A 27,931-nucleotide genomic window follows, 5' to 3' on the forward strand; every position below is an offset into this window, starting at 1 on the left:
TGAGATTGCACTGTGAAACTGGAACAGAACTATCATCAGATTTGGCAATGACGTAAAGGCATGAGTTCCACTAGTCATTTGAGGAGAAGCTGCGAAGTCAGAAGGATGGTGAAATGACACAGGAAGGGGAAGGGTGGGATTTTCCCTCATCTGTGCCATTTTGTCAGTGGTGGGAAAGCTGGCAGAAGGCCCATCTGTCTGGACCATGAAAATAACCAATTAAAGATGTTTTCTTGTTTTGGTTGGCATTTTACCAGCTGCTGAGTGCCCCGCTCCTGTGCGAGGCGACTGGCAGATAAACCTGAGCAGATTGGGTCTTCCTTGACTGAATCTTATAACCCGGATAATGTTAACCTGACTTTGAAGGGGCATAGTAACCATCCTCCAGGTTTAACCTGAGCAATCGTCATCAATGGCATCACTGAAGCTGCTGAGATGTAAACCCTCTGGCTGGGCCAGAAGCTTTTGGGAGCCAGGTTGCCATCCTTAGTAAAGGTGACAGCCCTGGTGGTAATCCATTGATTAAATGCCACCAGCAAAGTGCAGACCCAGGTCCTGCTATCCAACTGAGCCTGCATCAGCCACCACCTCCACCAGTGACAGAGCCACTACCACTGATTTAAGATTCAGATTTAGGCCGACTGCCTCTCAAAGCATTAATGACAATGATCTTTTACTTTTGCCACAGCAAAATATCACAGCAGTGATATTTCTCAGTGGGAAATATTGGTATAGCTAGAAGAGAGATGGGTCAGGGATTGCTCCTCCAATTGGTAAAATCTGTAAATTAACAGTTTGCTAATGTGACGTAAAAATGTAAATCTGTAACTTAAACTAGATACACGTACACATCTGAGGAGAATCCACAGAAAACGTCCTTAATTGGTTTGTAAATTTAATCCATTCTGATCATTTGCTCTGTGTCCAATTTTTGACTGGTCCCAACTCAAAGTTGCTATTAGTTGAAGGTAAAGATGACTTTCTTAAAACATGTCATTTCAAGAATTTTTAAAAATACTTTCACGGGATGTGGCATTGCTGCTAGGCCAGCATTTATTGGTCAACCCTGATCGCCTTCGAAAAGATGGTGCTGAGCTGCCTTCTTAAATTGCTGCAGTCTGTAGTGCGTAAGTACACCCAGATACTTATATGAAAGGAGATCCAGGATTTTGACCCAGGAACAGTGAAGGAAATACCCATGCATCTGTGTTTTTTTTTGTATTTGTATATGGCATGTGGAGTTGCTGGCTTGGACAGCATTTATTTTCCAGACAGCAATAAAAGAGGCAACTGCATTGCTGAGGGTCTGAAGTCACACTAAGTTTAGTCCAAGTAATGATAGCAGCAGATTTCCTTTCCTAAAAGGACATTAATGTACCATATGGATATTACAACAACTGATCAAGGTGATGTAGTAACCATTAGGCTAGTTTTTTTTAATTCCAGATTTATATTGAATTCAAATTTCACCACATTCTAGAGTGGGATTCAAACTCATGGGCCCAGAACGTTAGACTGAGAATCTGAATGACCAACCCAGTGATACGTCTACGCCCTACCTCTCTTCATTTGCCCTTTTCCTTTTAGATGATAAAAACTTTGAAAATTTGGAACTTGCAGTCAGAGGAGCCTTGGTGAATTGCTGCAGTGTATTTTGAAAATGGTACACATTGCTACTACTATGCATTTGTGAGGAAGGAAATGAATGGTGCACATGATAGATAAGGTACCAATCAAACAGGCAGCTTCGGCCTGCATGGTGCCATGTATTATTGGAGCTGCACTCATCCAGGCAAGTGGAGTGTGTTCCATCACACTTTTGACTTGTGCCATGTAGATTGTGGATAAGTACTGGTGAGACAGGAGGTGAGTTACACGACATGGAAGACCTAGCCTCTGACATGCTCTTGTTGCTACAGTATTTATATAACTAGTCCAGTTCAGTTTCTGGTCAATGTTACCACCAAGATGTTCATATTCAGGGGTTCTGTGATGGTAATTCCATTGAACATCAAAGGGCAAGGGTTAGATGCTCCCTTGTTGGAGATGGTAATTGAGTAGCACTTGCGCAATGTGAATATTATTTGCCACTTCTCAGCCTAAACCTAGATATTGTCCTGGACTGCTTCAGTATCTGAGGAGTGATACTAAACATTGTGCAATCATCCACGAACATTCCCACTTCTGACACATGACAGAGGGAAGGTCATTGATCATGCAGCTCACGATAGTTGGGCCTAGGACACTAGCCTCAAAAAAGAGAAAGAAATACTGTAAGAAAAGAGGTACAAAAAAGGCACAAATATGTTTTTGTAATACAATTACCTTTTTTTTGCCTTATTAGATTTGTTGCAGATTACACCTTCATCAAATAATGGATCCCATGGCAGTCTAAATCATCTGCTGAAGAATCCCTCTTATAAACCTACTCTTCCCACCGAGGTATCAGTTTCATCTGTCTGTTCACTTTCCACACTGCTTCCAAATGATGATCTGGGATGTTCATGTCACGGGTTGGTAAGTACAAGATTAGCTGTTAATTTCATGGTATATTGGATTGTACAATGTTATTTCAGGAGGCACTCAGTAAACTTTTGATAACAACAAAATGTATTCTCATTTCTTAGAATCTGACTGTTGAGGAATTGAATAAAAGCATCAATCTTACTGTTGCAGAAGGTAAGTTTAAAAGCAAAACTTAATGTTATTTTGCCATGTCAAATATCAATTCTGTAAATGGGGTGATGGATCTTAGCACATATGTTTAAATTCTAACAGTTTAAAGTTATGGGCTGGAATATAAATGATGAAGTTATACTAGAATAAATTCCTAATTAAAAGTAACTAATCCACAAGATTTAACACTGAACACATGGAAGGCCCAAAGGTCATGAACCAGAGATTCTTTAGACCATAAGATAGTGGAGCTGAATTAGGACATTCTGCCCATTGAGCCTCTCCATCACTCAATCATGGCTGATATACTTCTCAAACCTATTCTCCTGCCTTCTCCCCCTAACCTTTGATCCCCTTACTAATCTATCTCTGTCTTAAAGACACTTGATGACTTGGCCTCCACAGCCTTCTGCAGCAATGAGTTCCACAGATTCATCACCCTCTGGTTGAAGAAAATCCTCCTCATCTCAGTTCTAAAGAGTTACCTTTTCACTCTGAAAATGTGCTCCTGGATTCTAACCTCTCCTACTAGTGGAAAAAATCTTCTCCATGTCCACTTTATTCAGGCATCTCAGTATTCTGTAATCTTCAATGAAATTCTCTCTCATCCTTCTAAACTCCACTGAGCACAGACCTAGAGTCCTCAATCGCTCCTCATGTGACAAGACCTTCATCCTCAGGATCGTTCTATTAAACCTCCTCTGGACCCCTTTCAAGGTCAGCACATTACTCCTTAGATACAGGAACCAAAACTTCTCACAGTATTCCAAATGCAGTCTGACCAGAACCTTATACAGCCTCAGCTGTATATCCCTGCTGTTGTATTCTAGTTGTCTTAAAATAAATACTTACATTGCATTTGCCTTCCCAACCGTCAACCGAATCTAAATGTTAACCTTAAGAAAATCCTGAACCAGGACTCCAAACTCAGTTTGTGCTTCAGATTTCCAGCACCTTTCCCCATTCAGGAAAAATCAGAAGTCACACGACACCAGGTTATAGCCCAACAGGTTTATTTGAAATCACAAGCTATCGGAGCGCAGCCCCTTTGTCAGGTGCAGTGAGAGAGCAGAGCACACAGACCCAGAGATCAAAGGCAGAGAGATTAAAAGATCATACAACTGGTGTGAGTGGAATGTCGAATAATAAGTCTCTGCAGGTGACCAAGAGTGTTAGACAGTGAGTAAAGTGTCAACAGCTGAATAACAAGCAAAGTGATGACCTATAATCCAATTAAATAAGGCAGAGAGATAATAACAAAAAATTAAAAATAAGGTGATGATGGAGATATACTAAATGGCTAGAATAACATGATAGGTATAAGAGTCACATGTCGAGAATCTAACCAGAGTAGTAAGTAATCCAAAACTGTACAAACCAATTAAGGTAAAGGGATCATAACAATTTATCAAGGTGATGGTGTCAAACAGCAGAGTAAGGAAGATTTTACAGATACAGAAGTGTGGTGGGGTCACATGTAGTGCGACATGAACCCAGGATCATGTTTGAGGCCGTCTTCATGGGTATGGAACTTAGCTATCAGTTTCTGCTCGGTGATTCTGTGTTGTTGTGTATCTTGAAGTCCACCTTGGAGGACGTTTTCCCAAAGGTCGGAGGCTGAATGTCCTTGACCACTGAAGTGTTCCCCGACTGGGAGGGAACATTCCTGTCTGGCGATTGTTGCGTGGTGCCCATTCATCCATTGTTGTAGCATCTGCCTGGTATCACCAAAATACCATACCTCGGGGCACCCTTGCCTGCAGCGTATGAGGTAGACAACATTGGCCGAGTCACATGAGTATCTGCGGTGTATGTGGTGGGTGGTGTTTCCACGTGTGACGGTAGTGTCCATATCGATGATCTGACATGTCTGGCGGAGATTGCCATGGTAGAGTTGTGTGGTGTTGTGGTTGATGGTGTCTTGAAGGCTGGGTAGTTTGCTGTGAACAATGGTCTGTTTAAGGTTTGGCGATATTTTGAAGGCAAAAAGTGGAAGAATAGGGATGATCTTAGCAAGATGCTCATTGTCATCGACAACATGACGTCCAAGGCGGACTCTGAGATACACAACAACACAGAATCACCGAGCAGAAACTGATAGCCAAATTCCATACCCACGAAGACGGCTTCAACCATGATCCTGGGTTCATGTTGCGCTACATGTGACCCCACCACACTGTAAAATCTTCCTTAGTCTCCTGTTTGACACCATCACCTTGATAAATTGTTATGATCCCTTTACCTTAATTAGTTTGTATAATTTTGGATTTCTTATTACTCTGGTTAGACCCTCGGCATGTGACTCTGAGACCTATCATGTTATTTCAGCCATTTAGTATGTCTCCATCATCACCTTATTTTTAATTTCTTGTTATTATCTCTCTGCCTTATTTAATTGGATTATAGGTCATCACTTTGCTTGTTATTCAGCTGTTGACACTTCACTCATCGTCTGGCACTCTTGATCATCTGCAGAGACTTATTATTCGACATTCCATTCACACCAGTTGTATGATCTTTTCATCTCTCTGCCTTTGATCTCTGGGTCTGTGTGCTCTGCTCTCTCACTGCACCTGACAAAGGGGCTGTGCTCCGATAGCTTGTGATTTCAAATAAACCTGTTGGGCTATTACTTGGTGTTGTGTGACTTCTGACTTTGTCCACCCCAGTTCAACTCTGGCACCTCCAAACCATTTAGAAAATTATAGTATTCCATTATCATCAGGGTATTATAAATATGAAGGGAAATTAAAGTTAAATAAGGATATTTTACAACGAATGAAACCTATGGCTTACACTGAGTTGAACAATCCTTTGCCTGTATGAACTTTCTTCCCCTGAAGCTGCCTTCCCCTGAAGACACCATTTTTTTCCACCATAGAGGTGCCCTCCTTCCCCTTTGCCATCTGCTGTTGGATATTTTGTTACAGATCTCCTTGCTTCCAACTCACATTCCAGCAGCTGCACCTAGCACACAGTGACCATTTGTGAAACAGTTGTATGATCAGCAGTTTCAATTGCACCGCGATGGCTGGAATGTTCAAGTTCACTTTGATGATGGCATCTTCATCTTGCACCACTAACCTTAACAAATAGTCAGAATTGGGTAGATATCTAACACTTGCTGCCCAGCCTCTTTTCCATACTAGTATATTTCAAAGCATATCACCCTCATTGGGGTCCAGGTGGGTCAGATCTCCAGGAGTTGTATTAACATGGGCATTTGCTTTCGTTGCTGTCTCTTGGCAAGTCCTGTGTTATTTTCCAAGGCAGGAATAGGCCAACGTACACTGGATGCATGCCCTGGATTGACAACATACAGGTCACGCTAGGATTCCACATCTCTATCTGACTCCACTTCCCATGAGCCATCAGGTACTGATGTATAATGTGTAGCATGTGGAATGGATGCGGAGCGTACTCTGCATGGGAAACTTCAACGTTCACCACCAAGAGTGGGTCAGCAGTACCTGAAGGAACTAACTTTTAGACTGAGGATGCAGGAATCATAAAGGCCGAAAAACATTATTGACCACATCCTCACCAGTCTGCCTGGTGCAGATGCATCTGTCCATGACAATATCGGTAAAAGTGACTGCCACACAGTCCTGTGAGATGACGTCCTGTCTTCACATTGAGACTAACCTCCATTATATTGTATGGCACTCTCACTGTGCTAAATGGGATAGATTTCAAACAGGTCTTGCAACTCTAGACCAGGCATCCGTGAGGTACCATAAGTTATCAGCAACAGCAGAATTGTACTTCAACACAATCTGTGAGCCCATAGTCCGGTATATCCTCCACTCAACCATTACTAGGATCAATCCTGGTTCAATGAAAAGTATAGGTGGGCATGCCAGGAGCAGCACCAGGCACATCTGAAAACGAGGTGTCAACTTGGTAAATCTAGATCAAACGATTACAGTGAGAATGAGGAATTAATAGCAGATAATTAGAAAATTGCAAATGAAATGGACAATTATTTTGCTGTGTCTTTCTTGTAGAGGATACAATAATATGTTTCAGTTGTAGCTGTGAATCAGAAGGTGGAAGGTAGAAGGAACTCAGTGAAATTACAATCATTAGGGAAGCAGTACTGAGCAAACAGACAGAAGGAATGAGTTTCCACATCCAGATGGACTTCATCCTAGGATCTTAAAAGAAGTTGCTTAAAAGAAGAAATGAAGTGGTAGACATTCTGGTGTTGATTTTCCAAAATTCCATAGATTCTGGAAAAGTTCCATCAGACTGGGAAGGAGCAAATATAACTCCTCTATCAAGAGGGAAGGAGACAGAAAACAAGAAACTATAGGCTGGTTATCTTGATACCTGGTGTGCAGAAGATGTTAGAAAGGATCATGAAAGAGGTCATAGTTGTGCCCTTCGAAAAACCAAGGTATTTGAGGAGTCATCATGGTTTCATGAAAAAGAAAATATATTTAATTGCTGGGGAGGCGATGGCCTAGTGGTATTATCGCTGGACTGTTAATCCAGAGACCCAGATAACGCTCTGGGAACCTGGGTTTGAATCCCGCCACAACAGATAGTGGAATTTGAATTCAATAAATATGTGGAGTTAAGAATCTAATGATGACAGTGAATCTATTGCCAATTGTTAGAAAAACCCATGTGATGTACTTTAGGAAAGAAAACTACCATCCTTACCTGTCTGGCCTGCATGTGACTCCAGACCCACAGCAATGTCATTGACTCTTAACTGCCCTCTGGGCAATTAGGGACGGGCAATAAATGCTGACCTAGCCAGTAACACCCTCATTCCTGTGAATGAATAAAGAAAAAAAAGATTGTTGGATTTCTTTGAATGTGTTGTAACATATAGACATATTGTACTTGGATCTTCAGAAGGTGTTGATAAGGTGCCCCATTAAAAATTGTTGCAGAAAATAAGAGTTCATAGTGCAGGGGTAATATATTAGCATGGATAACAGTTTGTCTGGCTAATTGTCTGGCTGTTTAGCAGATAAGAAAACATGCATAAATGTATCTTTGTCTGATTGGCAGCATGTGATGAGTGGGGACCTTCTGGGTGTCTGTGCTGAGGCCTCAACTTTTTACAGTTGATATCGATGATGAACAGCACTAGTTGTGACTCCTCAGGCACACATCAGGAGTGTGATGGAATACTCCCCACTTGCCTTGATGGATGCAGCTCCAACAACACAAGACGTTTCACATCATCCAGGACAAAGTAGCCTGCTGGATTAGCACCACATCCACAAACATCCGCTCCCTCCACCACTAACACTCAGTAGCAGCAGTGTGTACTATCTACAAGATATACTGCAGAAAATCACCAGAGATCCTTAGCCAGCACCTGTCCAATCCCAAAACAATTTCCATCTGGAAGGACACAGGCAGTAGATACATGAGAACACCACGACCGGCAAGTTCCCCTCTAAGCCACTCACCAACCTGACTTGGAATTATACGGCCATTCCTTCACTGTCACCTGAGTTAAAATCCTGGAATTCCCTCCCTAACAGCATTGTGGGTCAACCTGCCGCGCATGGACTGCAGCAGTTCAAGAAGGCAGCTCACTACCATTACCTTCTCAAGGACAACTAGGGATGGACAATAAATGCTGGCCAGCCAATGACAGCCATTTCCCATGAATGAATTTTTAAAAAGTGAGTAGAATGAAAGAATGGTAGCTAAACATGCATAAAACAGAAAGGTAGCCAGGAAAGTACCTTGTGAGGAAGGACAAAGAAGTTACAGGTGGTTATGAATCGGTTGAATGAGTGGGCAAAAGTCTAGCAGGTGGAGTATAACTTGGGAAAATATGAAGTGTTCACTTTGGCAAGAAGAATGAAAATGCAAAGAATTATTTAAGAAGAGAATGATTAGGAATTCTAAGCTGCAGAGGATCTACATGTTCTGCTCCATGAGTCACATGACATTAGCACAGCATATAACCAAGAAAGCTACTGGTTATATCCTTTATTATGGGAAGAATTGAACATAAAAGTTAAAAATTGTAATGCTTCAGTTACGCATTGGTGAGACCAATAGTGAATTCTGCGTGCAGCTTTGGTCTCCTTTATTAAGGAAGGATTTAACTGGAGGTAACTCACAGGAAGTTTACCAGATTGATACCCGGAATGAGCTGGTTGTCTTATCAGGATAGATTGGACAGGTTGGGCCTGTTTCTATTGGAGTTTAGAAGAGTGAATGGTGATTTGACTGATCTTGACTATAATAGCCCGATTAGCATTAATAAGGTAGAAAGAACATTACGTCTTTTGTTCAGGCCATACCAGGGGCACTTCTAAAATTAGACCTTTTTAGGACTCATGAGAATGGTTTCTGTTCTGAGGGTTGTGTAACTTCAGAACTCCCTATCTCAGAAGTGGGTGGAAGTGGGTCATTGAATATTTTTAAGGCAGATATGGATAGATTCTTGTTCACAATGGAATTAAAGGTGGCTGGTAGTTGATGGAAGTGGGAAATTCAAAACTCAAACAGGTCAGTCATGATCTTATTGAATGGCACAGCAGAGGTTAAATAGTCTACTTCTGCTCCTATTTTGTACATTCATATGCTGCCTAACACTCTGTCCCATGCTCTCCCCATTGAAAACCCTGTGAGCAGAGAGTTGCAAGTCAGACTAATGACCTGTCCATGTGAAAAATTTTCTTATTTGAAATAACACATCCATTGTATGTAAGGGAAGAAATGAGTTGCTTCATCTACCAACAAACATAGAAGAGAAAAGAATAATTGGCTGAGAAACGATTAGTGTAACATTTGCAGAGTCACGGTATTCTAAGCTCAAAGTGTTGAGTTTTCACCTTTTACAAATCAATGCTCCCCAAATGAAAGCTTTTAGTGATCTCACAATTGTTGCTAATGTGCAGAAATGACCTAAATTGTAACATTGCAAAACGTACATAATTTTTTTTCCTGATTTGGAACATAACTCCACTAAATTATCAAACTGTGATGCAATGTTTTCACAGTGATATTTCTGTAATGCTTGTTTTGCGATAACTATTTTTATAATCATGAGTACAGATCTCTCTTATCCGATTATCCTTGAATCACCACATTTTAATTCTATACAGCTGAACATTATAATTTGCCATAGTTGGCTATTCATATCCAGAAACAAATCAAAACAAAATGCTGTCGAATGCTTTCAAGATGTCTGAATATGAACCAAGTACTTGAAGAAAAGTCTTCCAAAAGATAAGCTTTGACAGACATTAATCCTCCTTTATACTTGACCTGACCATGCATGCTACTAGAGTTGCAGTAGGTCAGCTGTGAAATTCAATAGCAATAGCACCAATAGCAGTGCCTGTAAACATGTAATCTTTGTTTTGGAGACATCGTGAGGTGGAACATGGAGATCAAGTTAGCATTGATGACATCACATTAGTGCACACTTCAAAAAGTTTCTCTATTTCTTTATCCTAATGCCTCAACAAAATAATGTCTGGCTTGAGTGGCAAGTCCTGAGGGAGGGTAGAAGGACTTTGCTGGAAATGTAACACACACCATAATTTTAATATCCCTTCTCAAGCACAATTTCTCTTAATTCAACATGGATTAAAGGAGGAAGAGTGGCATTTTGGGTCATTCAAATTCATCTTGTGCATAACTGGATGACTAAAGAGACACATTAATAACTAGTTCACTGAATGAGAGCCATGGTTGAGCAGCATTATTATATGTCTGTCCTGCTCCACAGTGCCACGTATCTCGTTCATCCGATTTTCAGCAACTCTGAGAGCAGGAGCAGAGAATGGAAGAAAGAGAACCCTTGCTGCCCAATAGTGGAGGCCTCAAAGCCAGCATAACGCCACAGCAGAGGAGGGGGTTGGTCCACCTGCAGACATTAGGGGAAGACATTGATGAGGACAGGCACTGGCACATCAACACGTGCAGAAGATAGGAACTAAATTCCTACGGATCTCCATGAAGTGATACCAGTGACATTTAAAGATATTCTGGAAAATTCTTACCAAGACATGTCATATTGTTTATCAAGGTGCACAATGATGAGGATTTGGTGGAACTGCTGCCTATGGCACTCAAAGTTACAGCAGTCTTCAATTTCTACACCAGTGGTGAACTCCAACGTATGACAGGCAAATATAGGACATCTCAAAGGCACTCATTCATATATAAAGGAGATGCTAGTCATCTCCATCAGAATAGCAAATTCTTGATGAACATGCCTCATGTTGTCCCTTTTTAATTTGTGATGGCTCAAGTTAACAAGGATTTGCAGTGAAGTTTTTGATTAAATATGTTAAATGTTAATTTATTACAAAGTATTTATGGAGGATCCTGAGCAATAAAGATGTAATGTAACCTTAAGCAGCAGGTGGCGATGGTGAGAGAGAATGCTGAACAGAGGAGTTTGAGCAGTTGCACTGGAATCTTCTGAAGTAGGTGGTGATGGTGAGGTATGGCAGCTGGATCAGTCAAATAGACCCTCTCTGGATAAAAAAAAGGTGCCTTTCAGGGAAGGAACCTTCCAGGGAAGAAAGAGTATACAGGGAAAGAAATCCTCAACTCAACATAAACCAGAGGCTCCATTCCAAGTAGATACTGTGAATACTTCCTTGTTTAACCTCAATTACACTTCGTGTTTGTGATGATGATCTAATTCCAGTGGAATAAAGAAGCACTTCTTCATGATTGCTGAGTCTTCTGCATGTTCAAATCTCATGTCATAAAGTGGTAATTTTTTAAATAAGAAATTACAAATATCAAGATCATTAGTACCAATGAGACAAAAAAAAAGAAAATCCATATAAAACTTTGGCACTTGCAGCTTGTGGATCTGACTTCTGTGGTTAGCTAGTTAGTCTTTCGTTTTCTACAGATATGTTGCTCAGAACAACAGATTTTGGGAGGGGGTAAAAGGAAAAGATTCACAACTTCTTGTTCTGCTGGCGTGGCTTTTGGCTTTTACTTTTAGCTGCTCTGTTACTTTGCAGAAGACCACTGGCTGTTTTAAAATCTATCTTTTTCTTCTTGGTTTTTCTCTCTCTCTCTGGCTCTCTCCTTAACCTGCTCCACCTGGAGAGATATTTCCTTCCAGATGGTTCGTGATGGAATTTTTCTTTGTCTCCTCTTGGCCAAAGCTACCCAGCGATGATAGTTTTCAAAGCTACCTTCTTGGAGTTCTGCGCATTAACTGTTCTCAGCCAGGTTTTTTATAACACAGTTCAACAGCTCAAAATGATGGTATGTTAATTTTGAGGAATCGAGAGTTCCAAATAAGTAAATTTTGATGAATCCCTTTTAAGTTCTTCCTTCTGTCTGCTGTTTCTCTCAAGCTAGAATTTTTATAGTTCCACGCTCTGTTTGTAAACTCCTGGTATTTCAACAGTCTTTACATGCTTAGACATATCTCTCTGCAATGCAATTACAGCTTGTATTCAGAGTGACTGTTAAGAGCCATTTTGTTTTAGGTTCTAGTGTTAGCTTACAGTCACATTATCTTTTTTTAAATAAAATATCTATAATGTCATAAGTCATTTGCTCGTGACAGAGGTGACCAACACCTCTATCATCGTGCTGATGATTTTATCCACTTCTCAAGAAGGAAAACCAGTAAAACTTGTGAATGATGAATATTGGTCTGCCTTGTCTTGTAAACTTCAGAATGGAGGCTTAGTCCATTCATTTCCAAGCATTACTTTTTTTTTTTAGCTGCCTCTTACCTCTGGTTCACCACTAATGAAGACAGCTAGCTGCAAGGTTGGCTATGTTTGTTGTCATTGCTGGGTTTCATCAAAAGGAAGCAAACGTGGGACCATAAATGCTCACTGAGAATAGCCAGTTGTATTTGTGACTTGTAAAGTGATTCACTGCATTAAATGTGTAATGCAAGCTTGTACTCATTTCTTAGGCAGCTGTCAAAACACATACATTTTGCACAACTCAGCCTCAGAGATTTTGAATCCCCAACCCAGGTTGGTTGATGGATCTTCAATAACAAGGGCTATCCCCTACAAACATGGCTGATGATGTCCATGAGGTATCTCCAGAGTGAGGCAGGGGACTGCTGCAATTGAGCTCAGACCTCCACTATAGCTGCCACAGAGCACACCACTGGGCTTCTTAAACTCCTTCACTGCCTTGACCAGTCTGATGACCTCTGTGAATCAGAGGGAGTCACAAATAGTAGTACTGGGAACTGAAATCCCTGGCAACAGGATTGCAAGAGGATCAGCCTTTTTTAAATGAGGAGGGTTTGCTGTGGATGAGGAGGAACCTATTGTTAAAGTAAGGGCCACGGAGAGACATACTCGACATTCCTGACCAATCTGACTTCCATAACAAGAATGCATTTATGTGATTTTTTTCTGACCTGTGATGTAGAATTCTCCCTGCCATCTTCTCTTGTATCTTTAAAGTACTTCTTTACCATTCTATGGGGAGCTGAGTGTGTCACTGACATAGTCAGTAATGAGTGTAAGTTCCAAAAATGACTTGGAAGATATGTACACTGCTCCTCCATGTGACAGCTGCCATGGCCAAAACAAAATTGTTCAATTGCTTTGAATAAAACTACATCTGTCTCATTTTTATAAATGTTGAGATTAGGCCAATTGCGTTGAGTGTGCATAAAAGGTGGCGAGGAGGTGGAGGGGTGAGAGAGTGGTAAAAGGAGGCACAGGACTGATTAGGAATCAAAAGAGAAAGGCAAGGGAAATGGAGCTACTAAGTATTTTGCCTTTGTCCTTATCAGGGAAAAAGATGCTGCCAAAACGATGGTCAAAAGGAAAAAGTTGAATTACTGGATAGGTTTGAAAGTGATCAAGTGGAGAGATCAGAAAGGCGAACCATACTTAAAGTCAATAAGTAAGCAAGACCAAAGAATACTGTGATAAATAAGGATGGCAATTGCAAAGATACTGGCCGTAATCTTCCAGTGATTTCTTAGATACTGGGGTTGTGCCAGAGAAATGCAATTGTGAACTGGGCAAAATAGGGTGTAAGGATAAACACAACAATTACATTTCTGAAGAAGGGTCTAGGCCCGAAACGTCAGCCTTCCTGCTCCTCTGATGCTGCTTGGCCTGCTGTGTTCATCCAGCTCTACACCTTGTTATCTCAGATTCTCCAGCATCTGCAGTTCCTACTATCTCTGAAACAATTACAGGCCTGTCAGGTTATTCTTGGTGTTTGGGAAGTTTTAAAGATAAAATAATGGTATCAACTATCAGTCACCTGTCAACTCTATATTAATGAAGGAAAACCAGCGATGATTTATTGAAGAGAAATCAGTTTACTTAACTTGATTGTGTTTTTTGGTGAGGTAACAGAGAGACTCAATGATGGTAATGTGGTGTATACAAAATGTCATGAAACTGATTTGTCAGCAAAGTTGAAGCTCCTGGAATAACAAGTGAAATGTCAACATGATTATGAATTTGGCTAATTGGGAGAAAACAGAGTGGAGAACAATTGATTTTTACACTGGAGGGCGATATACGTTGAGATTCCCCAGTACTGGGACGATTGCTTGAATGCATTGACTCGTATCCTTAGGGCAGATTTGCAGAATGCACATAACCTGGAAGTGTTGGAAACTATGAGGTGGACAGTGATAGATTCCAAGAAGGTAAAGATTGACTGATGGAATGAAAGAACACAAGCAGATGCAAATCAATGTAGGGAAATGTGAGGTCTTCTGTCATTTGGATAGATTTGATAAACTGGAGTTGTCCTCCTCAGAGAAGATTGAGAGGAGATTTGAAAGGAGTATTCAAATTCACAAAGGATCAAGATAAAGAAGAAACTGTTCTCATTGGTGGAAGGGGTGAGAGGTTTTTATTTTAAATGCTTTCCAAAAGATACAAATGTAATCTAGGTAGAAACTTTTAATGCAGTGTGTGGTTAGGACCTGGAATGTACTATTTAAAAATGAACTGGAAGCAGATTCAATTGACTTTTCAAAAGATGGTTAGATAAGCACCTGAAGAGGAACAAGAAGGATGATGTACAGATTGAGGAAATAGCAGGTGAGTGGGATTATCTGAGTTTCTCTTGCAAAGAGCCATAATAGACATGATAGGGTGAATTGCCTCTGTCTGTGCTGTAACCGTTCTGTTGTATATTAAGTATTCATGTTTGAACTCTCAGTCAGTAAATCAATGCTATTTTTTCCATTTTTTGTGATGCTACTTCAGCGTGATACTTTTTGGCATGACAGCTGATTTAGTTTCCAACATTCTGAGTACATCTGGGCCTTATTTTGAGAGGATTCTCATTTACAAGATCCTATTTCAGGAAACTCCCAAAATGCCAACATTCTATTAGACTTGTGAAGTCTCAAAGGATACAATGAAGCAACTGTTGTTTTCTAAGCTATAAGTCCTCTCATTGGTTTTGTACTCCAAACTTGTTTTCATGCCTATTCAATCTTTTAGAAGCCACAACGCACATTAAAGGCAATGCAAGAATGACAAACCTCTAAAGATCTATGTTGAATTGCTCATAATGAGCTTCCTGTAAAATGGCATCAAATGGTCTTTTTCCCCATGGAAGTAACAGACCTCATTGGCTGAACACCAGTTAGCTGAAAATGACATGTTATTTATTTCATTAGCTGGAGTAAAGCATATTGATAACTTGGTTTTTGTGTAGATGTACACACTGTAACTTTCAAAAGTGCAATAATAGCTTATAAAAACTTATAAAATAATATATGGGACTTAGTTAAAATGAATAATAATTAACTTATCCTCACTTGCAATGCATGTTAAATGATCAGAACATATTCAAGTAGCTGATTCTCCTTTACTGAGATTCACTTAAAGTGCTCAATAGTAGCATCTTTACATCAGTGGAATAGTCAAGATAATGTTCCCAAACTTAAGCATGTCATGACATAGTCCTATGTGCATATTTTTTAACAGATCACTGTGTGTAGGCAGACTAATTAGCTGTAAGACTAAAGGTGTTGGCTTGTTTTTTTTTTCTTTCTCATTTCTGCCAGATTGTCAAAATGACAGAGCTCCGATAACCTCTTAAAATCTTGCTCAAAAGATGCCGTCGCTGCCTGACAAACAATAAATTCTAATGAATGTACTAGCAGTTGGCAAGAAACAACTTGGGTTAGGTTTCCACTCATTGAAAGTTAAAAAGAATAAACAATTAGTTTTAAAATTGTACTTTCAAGCTACATTTGCTTGTGTTTGCACATTATAATTTCAAAATCGCATTTAGGCAATTTCTTTCCTACCTCGTGATTTTATTTCCTCTGTAAAATGAAGGAGTTACCATGGCTATGTTCAATCTCTGCCAATGCTAGTTTGTGGTTAGCCATGTGGAAATGACAAAGAGCAACTCAGGAAAGCATTCAATTGTTAAATGGAAATGCACAGTCCTCACTTGAGCAACATTGCATAAAGTTACATGTATGAATGTAACCTCATCCTGTAGAAAATGACAGACTGAATTGCATCATACCACACTTTTACAACAGGCTAAAGTTGCAGAACAATTAACAAATGAGTAACTTTAATTATTGTATGGTCATAATGAGATTTGAAAGAGAGACGGAATGATAAGATTATGTAGAACATAGCGCAGAACAGCACAGGAACAGGCCCTTCGATCTGACCATTATGCCGTTCTAACTTAAGCCCCTCTGCCTGCTGATGGTTCACATCCCATTATTCCCTGTCTGTTCATGTGTCTATCTAAATGCCTCTGATGTATTGCTATTGTATCTGTTTCTACCACCTCCCCTTGCAGAGTGTTCCAGGCACCTACCACTCTCTGTGTAAAGATTTGCCTCGCACATCTCCTTTGAACTTACTCCCTCTCACTTTAATCTATGCTCCCTAGTATTTCCACCTAAGGAAAAAGACTACAACTATCCACCCTATCCAGGCCTCTCAGAATTTTATGTACATCTATCAGGTCACCCCTCAGCCTCCACGCTCTAGCAAAAAACAATCCAAGCTTATCCAACCTCTCCTTATAGCTAATACACTCCAATCCAGGCAGCATCTTGGTGCAGGTAGTTCTCCTGTAACATGACAGTTGCATTCTGTGTAACCTCGTGCTATAGAAAATCACGCTATAAAGAAATGGCCATAGAAAATAGTGTTATAGGGAAATTGCCAGAGAAAACCACTATACCTGTACTATAGAAAGTTCGCATTAGCCGAACAGTGTCCACTATTCATCAATCATATTACACCCAATTCACGATAACGAAACACGCATTATAGCAGAACTACCTTTTAAATGTTTTTTGCACCCTCTTCAAAGCCTCACATCCTTTCTATAGTGTGGCAGTCAGAACTGCACACAATACTCCAAATGTGGCCTAACTAAAGTTTTAAGCAGCTGCAATATGACTTGCCAACTTTTATACTCAATACCCTGACAGATGAAAGGCAAGCATGACGTTATGCCTTCCTTACCACCTTATCCACGTGTGTCACCACTTTCAGGGAGCTATGGACTCGGACCCCGGGATTCCTCTGTATATCAATGCTCCTATGGGTCCTGCATTTGACTTCCCAAAATGCATCACATCACACTTGTCCGGATTGAACTCCATCTGCCAATTCTCCACTCAACTTTCCAACAAATCTATATCCTGCTGTATCTTCTGTCAACCTTCCTCACCATCCACAGCTTCACCAATTTTTGTGTCATCTGCAAGTTTCCTAATCAGACTAAAATTGTGTCTTTTCAGTTAAAAAAGTGGAAGCCATGACCATGCCTTACGGAAGGCCCAGAGTTTTACAGAAGAAAAGCACATACTGCATCTTGTCCCAGGCATCTTACGTGACTGGATATAGTGCTGACATTTTAATGCCCTTATGGAGTGCATACAGTATTTCGAAATTGGTAAGTTTGTTTCTTCCAGGAACCTTCTCACTCGAATACTGCTGCTCAGGGACAGATAATGCATCAGGTTACAACAATAAGGTTTAGTGCATAAGTCAGGGCGTCTTAAAGTGGGTGTTAGGACCCTAGCAGGGTTAATAGCTAAAATTTTGGGACCACAAGGTCTGGGGCAGCAATGGCTGCCATAGAGCTCTGACCAAGTTATAACCATTGTGCTGGCTCCCTCACAGGACCCTGTTGTCATTTCATTTTTATCTTTATTCATTCATGGGATGAGGGCATCGCTGGCTAGTCAGCATTTATTGCCTATCCCTAATTGACCAGAGGGCTGTTAAGAGGCAACCATATCAAAGATTAATGAAGAAAGTAAGAGCTTGTGATATTGAAAGTAGCTTGCAGAAAACAGAGCACACATCAAAGGATCCTAGTCTGACTGTCAGGATATTGCCAGTTCTGCAGGGATGTGTGCTGGACCCACAAGCTTTTACATCAGTTACACAGATGAAGAGAGTGAAGGCATGGCAAGTAAATTTGTAGATAACACAGAAATAGTTAGGCAAGTATGTTGTAAGGAATACATAGGGAGTTTGCAGACCGATATGGATAGGTTGAGTGAATGGGCAAAAGTTTGGCAGATGGAGTACAACACAGGAAAATATGAAATTTTTCCATTTGGCAAGAAGAATACAAGAAGTAGAGTTTTAAATGGAGAATTGCTATAAATTTCCAAGCTGCAAAGGAATTTAGGTATTAGATGTGTGAGTCACAAGAAGTTAGTATGGAGGTGAAGCAGTAGTCAAGAAAGCAATGAGATGCCATACTTTCTTACAAGAGGAATTGAACATAAAAGTAAGGAGGTTATGGGTCTCTCATAGAGAGCATTGTTGAGGTCACATTTCGAATACTGTGTGCAATTTCAGTCTTTATTTTTAATGAAGTTTGTAAATATGTTTGGAGGCAGTTCAGAGGAGGTTTACGAGAGTGGATTATCTTATGAGGATGGCTTGGACAGACTGGGCTTGTTTCCATTGGAGGTTGGAAGATTGAGGGGTAACTTATTTGAAATGCACAAGATCCTGAATGGTTTTAACATGGCAGACCTGGAAAGGATGTTTCCTCTGGTTAGTCAGTCCAAGACAAGGAGGCATTTTTAAAATTAGGCCCTTTTAGGACAAGGATGAGGGGTCATAGGTTCAAATCTAGTCCAGAAAAATGATATAAATAAAATAGCTATAAAAATGATGTAAGACTAACTGCAGTCAAACAGAGGAAATAATGAATCAATTGGCCAGGAAAACAAGGTTATAGAGGGAGTGACGGAGGACAGGTTGGGTGAATCTAAATAAGAGGCAAACACTAAGATGTGCACTGTATGCAAATAAATAATTACTAAAAAATTGACCTTGTTAAAAGCTCACTTGACCTCAATATTACCCTGCCAATCCCAGAACATAAATAGCATAGGCAGGCTGCAGAGAATGGGTCACCTGTGTTTTTTAAAAGTGTTTAAAACTGCAGAACGAAAAGGGTCCCTATCTTTGGAGGGTCACTATGTCCATTGGGAGCACCCCTTGAGTATATACTTCCAACTCAGCGGTACTGAAAAAGCCCATTGCACCCCAGCTGCTATTGCATCTTCATTTTTTTTAAATTCAAAAATATATTTTATTCATAAAATATCTTTATGTACATACATAATCACTAAAGCAATTCAGTTCTGTACAGCAGCATATGAAGAAACACACAAACGTTGCAGTTTGACTCTATATAATTAACGGTTTGTAGAAGATTATATTTACATATATTTATGGCATTGGGAGGGTCCGATAACTGGACAGATCCTCATTTAACTTCAGTAGAAAGACCTTACACTGTGGTCTTTCCCCAGTGAGCCTTGGTGGCAGCTGCCCCAAGCTTTAGTGCATCCTTCAGCACGTAATCTTGGAATGTGCCAGTCTGCAGCACTCAGTCAAGGTCAATGCCTTGCTCTGGAAGACCAACAAGTTTCGGGCAGACTGAAGCATGTCTTTCACAGAGTTGATGGTCCTCCAGGCACAGTCGATGTTTGTCTCGTTGTGTGTTCCAGGGAACAGTCTGTAGAGCACGGAGTCCTGTGTCACGGAGTTGCTCAGGACAAACCTCGACTAAAGCTACTGCATCTTTCTCCAGACTTCCTTTCCAAAGGCACATTCCAGCAGATGATGTGTGATCGTCTCTACCCACCATCCCCCAATGCCACCGCCCCCACCCTCAGCTGCTTTGAGGCCATCGTGCAGTGGAGCAGGCTGACTGGGTGTACGTGAAGGATCTCACAGGTAGTGCCCTTCTCACCACAACACAAGTCTTGGTGCTTGTTGGGAAGTTCTGGTGATGATGCATTTTGCCAAATGACTTTGACAAGCTGCTCAGGAAACAACATGACAGGATCCACCCTCTCCTTTTCCTGCTGGGTCCTGAGGACTCTACATGCGGATCACTTCCTGATGGACTTGTGGTCAAATGGTGTTTTTCTTTGCAAATTTCTCCACAAAGGACAGGTGATATGGGACAGTCCAATCACTTGGAGTGTTCCATAGCAACAAGGCCAGTTCCATCCCATTATGTCTGTGTCATACAGTCTCATGTCATACAGTCTGGCAGAAAGGAATTTGCTGATCCTCAGGATGTCAGACTGAGATGGTGTTACTGCTTCCTTCAGGCTGCTGAGCACAGAGCTCTCCCTGTGCACCTTCTGGAAAAAGAAATGTGAGCATGTCTCATCTTGCTGCTTGGTGTGAACCTTGGACCGGAAAATCATCTTGGAAGTCTCCAAGGCAAGGAGCAAAGATGGCTGACTCTTCACTTCCTCAAGGTCCTCCATGACATTGGCCCCCATTGTCTGCAGCAGGAGTAGGTTCTGCTTGCTTTTCTGGAGTTTGGACAGTTTACCTCATCTCTCTCTTGTGTTCTGAACACCTTTTGAGGATAAAGATCTTCTTGATGTTCCCCTTGACTGCTTCCCACCAATCCGATGGAAACTCAAAGAGGGGCTTCATGGTTCTCCAACTTGGGAAATCCCTTTTGAGCTCCTCGCTGTTTTCTGGGCTCAACAGTTCCACGTTCAGCTTCCACGTTCCTTTACCGGCCCACTGGTCATCCTGTAGGTGACAGTTGGCCAGCAGAAGGCAACAGTCAGAGAAGAACACCGGCTTGATGTCGGTGGATCTGACTGAGAATATGCAGGACACAAACAGGAAAACTATCCCTGAGCAGATTGACCCGTCTGGCCACAACCAGGTAAAGCTACACTGCACTCCATATGCAGGGGTGCTGAAGATGTCATGCAGCTTTAACCATTTCCATCACGAATCTGGACATGGTGTCCTGTTTGCTGTCAGCCCCTCCAGATCGCCCATCCACATCGATGATGCTGTTGAAGTCTCTGGCCAGAATGACCAGCCTGCACATTGCCAACAACAGTGGCAGCTGCTGCAGGATGGCCAGTCGCTCACTCTTTACCACCGGGGCATTAACGTTTAATCAGTCTCAGGGGAGCATTTCTGTACGTAATGTCTGCTACAAGGAGGCTCTCACGCACCCACCACCTCCATAATCTTGGAGATGGTGAAGTTGCACCATTGCAGCTGAATACCCAGGCTGAAAGAACCGCCATCATCACCCAGACCAAATCAACGGCCCATAGCTTCATTAGCTCAACTGTTTCCTGTAGCTGCTGAAGCGTGGTACCCCACACTCCTGCAGAAGCAGGAGGTTTGCTTTGACGTTGGCCAGGTTTGCCAATATTGAGACACATCTTGCAGTAGATTTAGTGATACACATGTTAATACGGGCAATTTTAAATCCCATTTTAAGAGTTTATAGAATTACCCGTTGTCCATTCACCCATGGTCTTGTTATTGGCAGACACCCTGCATCCCCGTGGTGTGGGACATCCCTAAGCTGTTGGACACTCTCTGCACTGAGGTAGCTGTCCTGTCCCTCCCTGGGGGTTGTCCTGATCCGGTGTTGTCGGGTCAAGGACAAAGCCAGGAAGGTCCAGTTCTGAGTCCAAATGAGGGACTGTCATGTGCAACTCTTTATTCGGAGCGTCGCTGCTCCCGGTTGCATGGAGCTGTAATGTAGTACGTACCCCGTGGTGCCTGATGGCTGGAAATGGAGATTCACCGGGCCCCTAGGGATATCTGGTGTTTCTGGGTTGTCGGGGTTGGGGGGGTGCTCCTCTCCTTCACCGGGCCCCTCACAATATCTGGTGTTACCGGGTTGGGGGGCGCTGGTGAAGTGCTCCTCTCCTTCTCCCCTGTGGTGCTCTGCCTGTTTTATTGTTGGTGGCTATCCCTCTGCAAATCTTTGTCGTCAGAGGAGCTGTTAGTGGAGCCATCGTGCATCTGCCTCTGTCTGTTTTGCTGTGGGGCTTTGGGGGCCTGACATGTTTCCCTGTTCTGGTTGTTTCTCTCTGGTATCCACTCCCCCGCGTCCTTCATTTCCTCCTCCTCCATTGACCCTGTTCACTTGGGGATTGGTTCGGTTGTTCTGTCCCGCCACTGGCTACGTTTTGCTCCTCGCTGGCACATCCCTCCTTCTGGGTGCCACTTGTAACAATTTACTTTTGGCAGGGAGATGGGGGGGGGTGTTGGTGGTACCTTACTGACCTTTTGGGGGACCCTGGCTTGTGTTGCCACTTCCAGCTATCCGAGCGTATGTGGCACCACTCCCCCTCCCCATGCCACCAAGGCCTGCTTCCCCATTCAGGCTGCAACTCTTGGACTCCTTAGCCAGGTGGCCCTCTTGTTTGTAGTGCCTGCAGAGGGTCACTTTCCAATCCACTGCCATATGCCCTGACCTCCCGGAGGTTTGGCACCCTAGGCTGCCCCACGTACTCAGGTAGCCTCGGCTTCCTCCGATTGCAAAGCTGGAGTGCGGGTGGAGGATGTTCCCACTAGCGTCCAACTTCAGGGTCACCTTGACCTGCCGTTTGCTGGTCCAGATTCCGAAGGGGTTCACTACGTCGGTGCTGCCTCCTTCCAGCTGTAGGTACCTTCCCAGGAAGGTTAGGACATCTGCTGCCAGGACATGGGGGTTGTACAAATAGTTTGTACAAGATGGAGAAGGGACCCTCACTTCCTTTCTCCTCGAATGCCTTCAGGAGACACTCACATTGCTTCATACTCCTGAAGGTCACATCAAAGTAGTCCCTCGCTGGGGAAGTCCTGCAGGCAGACAATATCTATCGCTTGGAATCTGCAGCGGTCCAGGACAACTTTCTGCAAGAAGCGATGATCTCAAGATCTTCCAATGATATAGGTTCTCAGCTCAGACCCTGGATCAAGGTGTCTCCCCTGCAGGGTGGCTCACTCACTGATTTCTTTCCAGTGAGGGACGAGAGTCCCCTTTTTGTTGTGGACCAGACTTTTGTCAGGAACTGAGGGTGGTATGGGGGTAGGAGTTGGTGGTGCGTGTATGTGTGTCTGTGTGTGTGTGTGTGTGTGTGTGTGTGTGTGTTTGGATTTTGACTAAAAGCATTTAGTTTCTAATGTAAAACATTGCTGCTCAAAATGGATTACTCAAAGTGTAAAGTGAAGTGGTATGAGTAGCCAGCGCTGTTTTCTGGATGTGAACCATATGACCAGTGGAAAAGAGAATTAAACATGTGGACCTGGACCAAAGAGGAAACATGATGTGGTCTTGGCACTTTCCATCCCATCAGAAGCAAAGCTTTTTCTGATTTGGCACTTGATGAGATGAACACTGATAAAGGTTTTTCATGGATAAAATGTATCAAAAAGCTAATTTATTGACTGCTTATGAGGTGAGATTTTGACAAATTTAGAGAGAGAATGCATTTCTGTGGAGAATACATAATGGAATTCATGAGATGTATGCTAGACTGCAGATGTTAATTTGGAAATTGCCCAATCCTTGCTGGCAGTTATTAGACTTTGCCAAAGTATCCAGTATGGACAAATTTTTAGGTTGACAGTGGTTAAATTTGCAGGTAAACACACACTTCTCTAGAACAAGTGTTGGAAACACTAAAATCATTCCTTGAAATGCACTTTTTTGCAACTTCATTTGTGATGCAGAGGATTCCAATGGCAGGCAATATGACAAAAATGGAGGACAGTGTTCACGAACTGGTGAGACTCTCTACATTCAGATCACAGGCAACAGTATGGAAAAAGAATGGTAATGAAGAGAATTTAAGACAGAAATGCTTTTGATAATTTTGAGAAGCAAAGAGAATTTGGGATTTACAATGAAAGAATCAATCACGGAACTGCCCATTTATCAATCGATGTTAAAGGTACAATTCAAAGTACCAGTACGCCATGAACTGTCCCAAGCAGTATAATAGAATATTTGAAACTAAACATAAAATGGAAGACTCAGAGAAAGAAGATGGAGATATGGGTCAAAGAAAGGACATTGTATTGGTCACAAGAAGCTTCAGCCCAGTGATGAATGTGTTGATGGCAAAATCTTTCAATTGTGTGATATTAGACAGCGGATGCACATCTACAGTGTGCGTGGAATGGGCTGGTTAATGGCTACCTACACTCTGAGTGATATGAATTGGAGCAATGTGAAGGATTTAGGAGTTCCATCAGTAACAGGGTTTAGAAATGATAACATACTAAAATCTTTACAAAGTGTAGTCATTCCTTGTAAGATAGCTAAAATCAATCATTTTATTTGCACAAGTGTAGTATTCAAGTAAATGTTGTTATTAAGTAACAATCAATGAAGAAACCACAAATGAAACTGGATGTGGAAAATGACAATATATCTCTCCTCATACAACAGTCCTGCCACTTTACCGTCAGACTGAATACCCCGCCCTCCCAAAGTCAGACAGTCTCCCTTATTCCTGCCAGAATGGACCGAATAAGACAGCCCCCTTTATACCACAGTAGGTATGACCTCACCCCTTACTCCCCATTGCAGCCCCCACCTCCACCCACCCCAGGTGAATCCGGGCCAACCTGTCACGACCCAGCCCGACCACCTTGCCATCCTTCATCTCCAGACCACAGCAGACTAGACCTGACTGCTTCCCCAACACCGCCCTACCCCCAATAGACCCAACCTCACCCCTGACCCACCTATTGCCAAGATGGAGTGGAATAATGAGTCATTAAAGATTGTGCAAAAATGCAACACGTGATGTATTATCATATTGTGTATTGCCTTATGTCTTTTTGTTTATTAAAATTGAGTAAGCTATTGGTATCTAATTCTGTTAATAAGATGCTAAATATTTCAAAGTTAAAGGTAACAATGTGATAAAGGTAATAATAATGTGAGCAAATTAGTAGATGGTATTCAAATATAAGTAGGCTGACTTGCTTTCACGCTGGGTGATGAGTTGAAATAAAACCCTAATTGAATTATAAGCCTGAACTTTGTCTAGAAACATTCAACTTGAGTATAAAGCAGTAAGGAGGGAGGGGTGGGGTGTGGTTCCAATGCTGTAATTATCAGCTTTGAGACAAAAAAGGATTAAAGGACAGTATTAGGAGTTTGAGCTCTGATGGTGAGGGAAAAGAGCCAGACTGAGATGAGACATCAACAACCAGACAAAAATAGGAAAGCCTGCAACATACCCATTTGGAATGCAGATACATGGGTGAGATGTGGGAAGCAGTTGTGGTTTGAAGACCAATAAATGTTTATTTGTGCTATGCCAGTGGAAGTCTTGTATCTTTAACATAATTTTGACAGAGAAAATAACCACAAGGAGAAAATTTCATTTTCCCACATTCACAGTGAGACTCTAAACATTAATAGCAATGCACACAAAATTGAAAACAATTTTGTCATGTAGCTTTCTTTTTCATGTGGTAGTAGATTTTTCTATAGTTGCAACATTTGCCCCCAAGAGGCTTCCAGTGTTATCGAGCTTTTAAAGCCAAGAGGGTAAGGTGGAGACCTATTTGCTTCTGCTAAAAGTATCCAATCTGTGGTTGACTGTGAGAACATGCACAAGAGTGACGTGGACCACTAACTAGTTCATGAAGATGAATACCAGGAAGTACATGATGAAAGGTTTGTGCGACTGTTTCTGATTCAATCCCACTGTGTACCTCTTCACTCGACTGATGGAGCTGAAGTTTACAAACAGACTGGATTTGGGCTGGGAGACAGAAGAGAAGTCTGATGGCTTCCTGCCACCATGGGATATTCTCAGAAGTGGAAATGCTAGCAGCTCAGTCAGCTATCAACAAGTGCCAAGCAGCCAATTAATTTAATTAACTGACCCATTCTCAGTCAAATTATTATGGCGCCAGGATTTTACCAGTGCTGGCACAGCTTTCCACCCAACATTTGTGGCAAGACTATCAGGTACATCAATGCAGCTTCCTCGGCTGACTTTCCTTTTCTGACCAGTCCATGGGCCACAGTGGGATCCTCGGTGACAATGGCCAACCCCCTGGTTCCATTTCCACCAGTGGAGGGTTCTCCAATCTCCCGGCATTCCTGCCGTATCTTACACACTAACTCTTCTCTTAACCTGCTTTCTCTTCTCCCTGCAATCTCTGTGTTGGCCCCCTTTATTGGTGTCACTGTTGAGACTGCAGAATGGCCATGTCTTTGATTGAGCTATTAGTTCTGAGAGACGGGCTGCCACCCTCAATTGGGATAGCAGTCCTGGTAGCAGCTCCTTAATTAGCTACACCAGTCAAATTACGCTGCAGTCTTGCTCTCTACCCATGCAATCCAATGATAAGCTTTCAATCTCAGTTGCAGGATCTCCTCCTTTCTTGGGGTAAAATTAGAGTTACAACCTTTCACTGTCCTACTGGCCCAACTGCCGTAAGACCATAACAAATAGAATCACAAATAGGCCGTGGGTTCCCTCCAGCCTGCTCTTCCACTTGCTACATTTATGGGTGATCTTCTGTCAGACTCCACTTTCCTGCCTTCTGTTCAAATTTTGTGAGAGACAAAGAATGTCTTGAGCTCAGTCTTGGATATATACAGTGATGGCACATCCACAACTTCTGAGGTAAAGAATTCTAAATGTTTTTTAAGTGAAGAAATGTGACATCATCTCAGTCCTAAACGCTTGACCCATTTTCCTGAGATTGTCCAGCCAGAGTACCTATACCATAAACACCGCTAACAAAATGCAAAATCTCCAGGAAATTCATAGCATTATAAAATAAAGTGGCACCCAGGAAAATGAGATGTTGGGTCATGTGACCAAAAGCGAAGTGATAGACTTTAAACAGAGTCTTAAAGGAGGAAAGTGGGGCAGAAAGATACGGGGCCAGTAAAATAAAATGCTAATCAGTTACATGTGGACAACCATCAAGACTGGATGAAGAATTAAGCCAAAACAATATTCGGCAAAGTTACAGAACTTCTGCCATAAAAATCTTTGGGAAAGAAATTGTAACTTGCTGCAACTGTTTTCATATGTATGATAGGGACATGAGGCCCAATATTGTGGAACAATCATTCTGCCCTTCAAAATCAGGCTATGCAATTTTTCAGGCATTCCTGAAAGCCAGGGTTATGTCCTTTCTACATGAGGTTTCTAATATGTGAGTGTACTCCAATCAAAATTATTCAGTGGCTATAGCACTCTAGACAGTAGCCACTAAATCAAGATCAGGCTTCTGAAATAATTATCATTTTCTTAAGAAAAGCTGACAATGGATCAGAATGAACTGAGTTACTTCCCAGATTTCTTTGTAGCTATTATCATGCTCCATCCTTTTACCTTCTACTTCCTTCATTTCTATCTCCAAGCGTACTCCTAGGATATTCCCCTTGTCTATTCATGTGAGGTAAGTGGCCTGATTGGGGCTTGGGGATTTAGGGTCGGGTAGCTCAGTTAACTCTACATTGCTAATGTCGCAATCAGATTAATGCCAACATCTTCATCCTGGCTGAGGTGCAAAGAGGTCCTGTCTCCTTGACATAATTGTGCAACTGTCTCTGTGGAGTTTGCACCTTCTCCCCATGTCTGCATGGGTTTCTGCCAGATGCTCTGGTTTCCTCTTACAGTCCAAAGATCTGCAGGTTAGGTGGATTGGCAATGGGAATTGCATGGTTATGGAGATAGGCTGGGGACGTGAGTCTGGGTGTTATGCGCTTCAGAGGGTCAATGCAGACTTGATGGGCTGAATGGCCTCTTTCTGCACTGTAGGGATTCTATAATCCTACTTTTTCTAAGTGATGAAGAAGTCCCAGCAGTTTGTACAAAAACCTTTTGACGCTGAATTGTATGTCAGTTGGAGTGTGTCATTTTGACACAAATATTGACTCAGATGTATTTCCATTTCTTTTGCAGTGTTCCAGTTCTTTAGAACAGACTGGAATTTTTTTGTGGATTGACCTGATGCTGACATACTGAGCACTTGTTAATTCCTGGCTGTTTTGGGACTTGAAC

At 41.9% G+C, this 27,931-nt stretch overlaps 1 protein-coding gene across 1 annotated transcript in view; it reads left to right on the forward strand.

Moving 5' to 3' along the window:
- LOC109933524 (ectonucleotide pyrophosphatase/phosphodiesterase family member 3) overlaps positions 1–27,931 on the forward strand; it is a 113,947-nt gene that overhangs the window by 65,667 nt on the left and 20,349 nt on the right. The window contains exons 17-19 of the mRNA XM_048597009.1: positions 2,345–2,517; positions 2,628–2,679; positions 17,381–17,535. Of these exons, the coding sequence (XP_048452966.1) occupies positions 2,345–2,517; positions 2,628–2,679; positions 17,381–17,535 (380 nt within the window). The remainder of the gene's footprint in view (positions 1–2,344; positions 2,518–2,627; positions 2,680–17,380; positions 17,536–27,931) is intronic.

Source organism: Rhincodon typus, chromosome 5 (assembly GCF_021869965.1).
Source record: "Rhincodon typus isolate 14 chromosome 5, sRhiTyp1.1, whole genome shotgun sequence".
Lineage (NCBI taxonomy): Eukaryota > Metazoa > Chordata > Chondrichthyes > Orectolobiformes > Rhincodontidae > Rhincodon > Rhincodon typus.